This window comes from Salvelinus alpinus, chromosome 3, assembly GCF_045679555.1.
Source record: "Salvelinus alpinus chromosome 3, SLU_Salpinus.1, whole genome shotgun sequence".
NCBI classification, from domain to species: domain Eukaryota; kingdom Metazoa; phylum Chordata; class Actinopteri; order Salmoniformes; family Salmonidae; genus Salvelinus; species Salvelinus alpinus.
The window spans coordinates 28,634,956-28,639,503 of NC_092088.1; the positions used below are offsets into that span (position 1 = coordinate 28,634,956).

Sequence of the window (4,548 nt, forward strand, 5' to 3'; positions counted from 1 at the left end):
TTATGGCCTGCCTTTATACATGAATGACTAACAGTACCGTGATGAAGAGGCATGCAAAATCTCTCAAATTCACATGTCTGAATTTGCATGATTGCATCATGGCCATGCAGGTCTTGTTCAGTTATGATATGTTGTTTGGCTACATAATAGTTAGTTATAGGCCCTATTGACATTGGGCTTTTAGTGCTAGCCCTGGACCTATGAATTTACCAGCTAATCTTAATATCATCCACTTGGATGAGTCCGATTGTCCGATCAATAGCCTAATAAAGTGTTCTTTATCGTAATAATGATATATTTCTCTTAAGAACAATGTTTTTTTTTTTTTGTAATGATGATATATTTATTGTAATAATATTTTATTGAAACAAATCTCACAAGTATCCGACACTGTATGCTCCCAGCTACTATCCAATCAAATTAACATTGACATTATCACACCCCTGTCAAGTGACAATTGGCTTAAAAAGCCAAACGTAACACAATATCTGCCAATACATTTCCAGCAATATCGCCCCTGTCTGTGTGGTGTGCCATCTATCCTTTCGCGTAGCCAGTTAGATGGTAGACAGAAAGACTACCTGGCGGAACTACATAACGATTATTTGTATCAATCAGTACGCCGCAGGAAGTAGGGGTGCTGAGGGTGCTGCAGCATCCTCTGAAAAATCTGAATAAAACCATTTTTTTAAATGAAAATTGAAACAATTAGCAGACTGATATGTAAACACATCAATGACCCGGGGAAGAGTTGCAGGGGAGATGAGAAGAAAAGAGTATGCCTATTTGAAAGATCGAAAAAAAAAAATAGTAGGCCAGGACATGTTTCTTTTTTTTGAAGTAGAAAATGCTGGAGAACCCTGCTCTAGACCATTATTCTACTTACATTTGCTCTCCACTAGAAAGCGGCAAAGTCTCTCTTTCACACTGTCTGTTCCTATCTGTTGTCAGACCAGTGTTGATGATCCTCAGTCATCCATGTAACTGTACCACGAACAACATACAAATATCTCAAAGCTAGACGCAGTAAACTTTACAAAGGACGTAACTGAAATAGAAACCTCCCAAATGAGCCCATTATGATGTATGTATTAAAAACAGCAAAAGATCATCATAGGCTGCTTATGTATTCTACATAAGGTTACAGGTTGTGAAAGGTTATGTCTTGTCAACTTTAATGGATATGTGTATTCTGATGGTGTGCTAATATGAATAGGGTAAATGTAAGAGCTGTGTAGTGTGACAATCAGAGAAAAGGTAAACAAATCACCCATACAAATTAACAGCTTTTATTTTAGCGTTTATTTCATCAGATGACATTGTCTGACACGACCAGTTGACCTGAACTCGATTTTAATAACGATTTACTTTTACAAGAAAGCTATGACGGTAATTGGCCTCGCTAAATGGTGCATTTGTTAAAATATAGAAAATGGCAACAAATGTAAAGAAAAAAAAAAGACATTGCCTATTTGTTGATATTTACATTATAGTATATACAGTCATATAGGTATACACACGATACTGACATAATAAATAACTGGTTAATTGATCAAAGTGTTCATCAAGGCTTTGGGGCTTGACAGGTCCAACTTGTAGTGTCGGGGTGGTAGACAAACTCCTTCCTGGAGAAACAAAGAAAAATGTGGTCAGAATCTGTCTAACATCATGCCATAAATTATATAGATTATGGGTTTTATTAGTACTGTATGACTATTGATGTCATGATTTAGATAGTAGCCTCCTGTGCAGCAGAGGTCTGAGGGGAGAACAGTTCATAACAATGTCTGGAACGAAGCAAATGGATTGGCATCAAACACCTAGAAACCATGTGTTTGGTGTATTTGATATCATTCCACTCCAGTCATTACCACAAGCCCATCCTCCCCAATTAAGGTACCAGCAACCTCCTGTGCTCTGCTGTCATTCTTAAGTCTTTGATTGTATACTCACTCGCTCCATTTGGGCTCAACAGCGCCACGACACAGCAGGCCTTCATCACATGGGCAGATCTGGTTGATGCTGAACGCTAGGCCGCCTTCGGGAACGAAGCAGCTCTCATCTCGCAACAGACGCCGCTTACACAACTGCTCACCGTGATGACGGGCACAGCACATAGACTCGCCGCAGTCCCTGTCTACTTTACACCTAGCACCTAGACAAGACAGAGACAAAAGTGAATAATTTCATGAAAGTGAATAATAATTAAATTAACGAATTAGTTAATGAATGAATGAATTATACAAACCACTACTTTATCAATTAGTCAGTAAACAAACATCCTGTCACCCTGTGGTCATCATGAAAAATTTCTCTCTTGTATTATTATTTTAAATGTAGACAGCACTCAGTGCCAGCACTCAGTATAGCAAAAAAAGTAGCACAACGTTTTTTTTATCACCATGAGATACATTTACTTCAATAAATTGTACTGTGTTCACCACAAATGTTCAAGTGAGTCCAATGCCCATGTCACTTAACCTACCCTCTTGTCCCTCAGAAATGCGATGGTGGCACTTCCCAAACATGCAGCTGAGTCCTCGGACACACTGGGCATCCCTCCTGCAGTACTGGCCCTCCCCACGGAGAGGAAAACACAGGCCAAAGTGACGGTCACAGGAGAAGCTTCGACCACAGGCGCGGTCATGGTCACACACACCCTGAAAAACAGAGCAAGAGCTTCGAAACTGTGATAATGACACACACCCATAAGCAAAGCATTGCATTCACATCTGGTATAACATATACTCTCTTGAAACAAATGTAAAAAATAATGGTAGTTGTCATGTTTTATGGGAAATGAAGTGAAAATAAATGGTGTTATTAAAGACTGCGCGAGATGCCGTTGCAGTAAGCAGCACCGCAGCTATTGAGATGAGCCCGACGCAAGACCGCTCTCACTCAATCACGCAGAGTAACTGCGCATGTGCGCTTCACGCTGATAAAACGTGTTAGTATTGGGAGCAAAACAGCGGAGAAGTTTAGCCTCAGGCTTCAACGCGCTTAGATGTTACGGAAACTGACCCGATATCGTGTTTACTTCATGCACGCAACTTCATTGTGCTGAGTTTTACATATAAAAGTTTGCTTAACTGGATTTGAGCTAGTTGAAACCAATGAAGAAAACCAAGAAAGGAAACCAAGGAAGATCAACGATGATACACTGAGAACCATCTAAGTAAATAAACCATTCGCAGTGTTGCTGCCCATTTACTGCTGCTGTGATTGAGAGCTATTATCAGTCGAATATTGGTGTTCTAAGGTCCTAATTTTTTCTACCACTTACAGCACAATACAAACAGAGAAAGCTACTGGAATAGAGTAGCGTCGTCACTAACATGCTAATGTGCCATTTACAACTCTAGAGTATTGACAATGGTTCAGCTACTACTGAATATATCCAGCCTTTATGCTTGACTAAGCTACTTCCTGAATCTTGATATGTGTGTGTTTTTTAGCTGGACAACAGACAGAGAAAATGTATCGTTGACTTTTAGCAAATTGCATTCTTCGACCAGATTGACCATGTGAAACTGCTACAAAAGCAGATACACGTGTGTCAATTCAAGCTCAGGTAAAATAGCAAGAGATTACCACTTCAGCAATTAGCAAATTCAGAAACATTTCAGAACTCCTTCAATAGGACAAAACCTGTTTAAGCAAACAAGATGCTTTCAAACACATAAAAATTATGATCTGGGTCTTACCGTGGATCCTTTGGTGTTGACTGGAGGGGTGCTGTCCGTGAGAGCCATGGGTCCTTTCTTGGGGGGACTGTGGGGCATGTTGAGCATCCAGGCCCAGATACGGCCCTGGGCCAAGGGCATACACAGCCAGAGAGACAGGAGCCACAGAATCCTGGTTGACATCATCTCCACAAAACACCTAATTAAGTAGAAAAAGAGAGAATGATAGAGGAAGAGAGAAAAAAGGAGCTTGTCCGAATGGAGCCGAAGAAGTATTGAGACAGAGAGTGAAGAGAGTTTCCAAAACGGAAGGTCTCAGCCAGTATAGATGTCCTGTGTGTACAGTCTAGGCAGGAGTGTTTGATATCAAGCTCCTCTTGTGCCCCATGGCTTATAAAGTCCCCGGAGAACCCTCTCTCCCCCCTGCTATGCTGTTTGTTCAAGCCACAATGTGGGAGGAGACAATTAGTGGTTAATGGCTTAACTAAATTGACGGAGACACCCCCTACGACCAGAAAATTATGGCAGAATTATCAGCTGCGAAGGCAGAAAGGGGGAGAGTAGGGGTGTTGGTCCAGGGGTGGGGTAATGGGCTTGATGGATTGACAACATTGACAACAGGGGCCACACAATGGAGCAAGACAGGCACCTTCAAGGCTTATCTCACTCAGACAAACAAGGTGGGGAGTGTGAAGACAAAAGCAGACAGAAACGACATGTCACAGATTCATGGCCTGGGTTGTTGAGTGGCAGCCCCACAGGGCCAACGCAGTTGACCCTAGCTAGTGGCCCTCTGTGCTGGACAAGGGCCCCACGCTGGGAGTAATTTGCTTCAGTGCACACTGTAGACGACCCCCAGATC

The 4,548-nt window shown here is 41.7% G+C and overlaps 1 protein-coding gene across 1 annotated transcript; it reads right to left on the reverse strand.

Moving 5' to 3' along the window:
* Window positions 1-1,273: 1,273 nt before the first annotated feature.
* Window positions 1,274-4,118, reverse strand: LOC139570509 (dickkopf-related protein 3-like). Its single transcript, XM_071392435.1, has 4 exons — window positions 3,708-4,118; window positions 2,486-2,660; window positions 1,954-2,155; window positions 1,274-1,625 (listed from the first exon to the last, which is right to left on the reverse strand). Exons 1-4 carry the CDS (start codon window positions 3,870-3,872, stop codon window positions 1,565-1,567), a joined length of 603 nt encoding a protein of 200 aa, XP_071248536.1. The 5' UTR covers window positions 3,873-4,118; the 3' UTR covers window positions 1,274-1,564.
* Window positions 4,119-4,548: the final 430 nt, after the last annotated feature.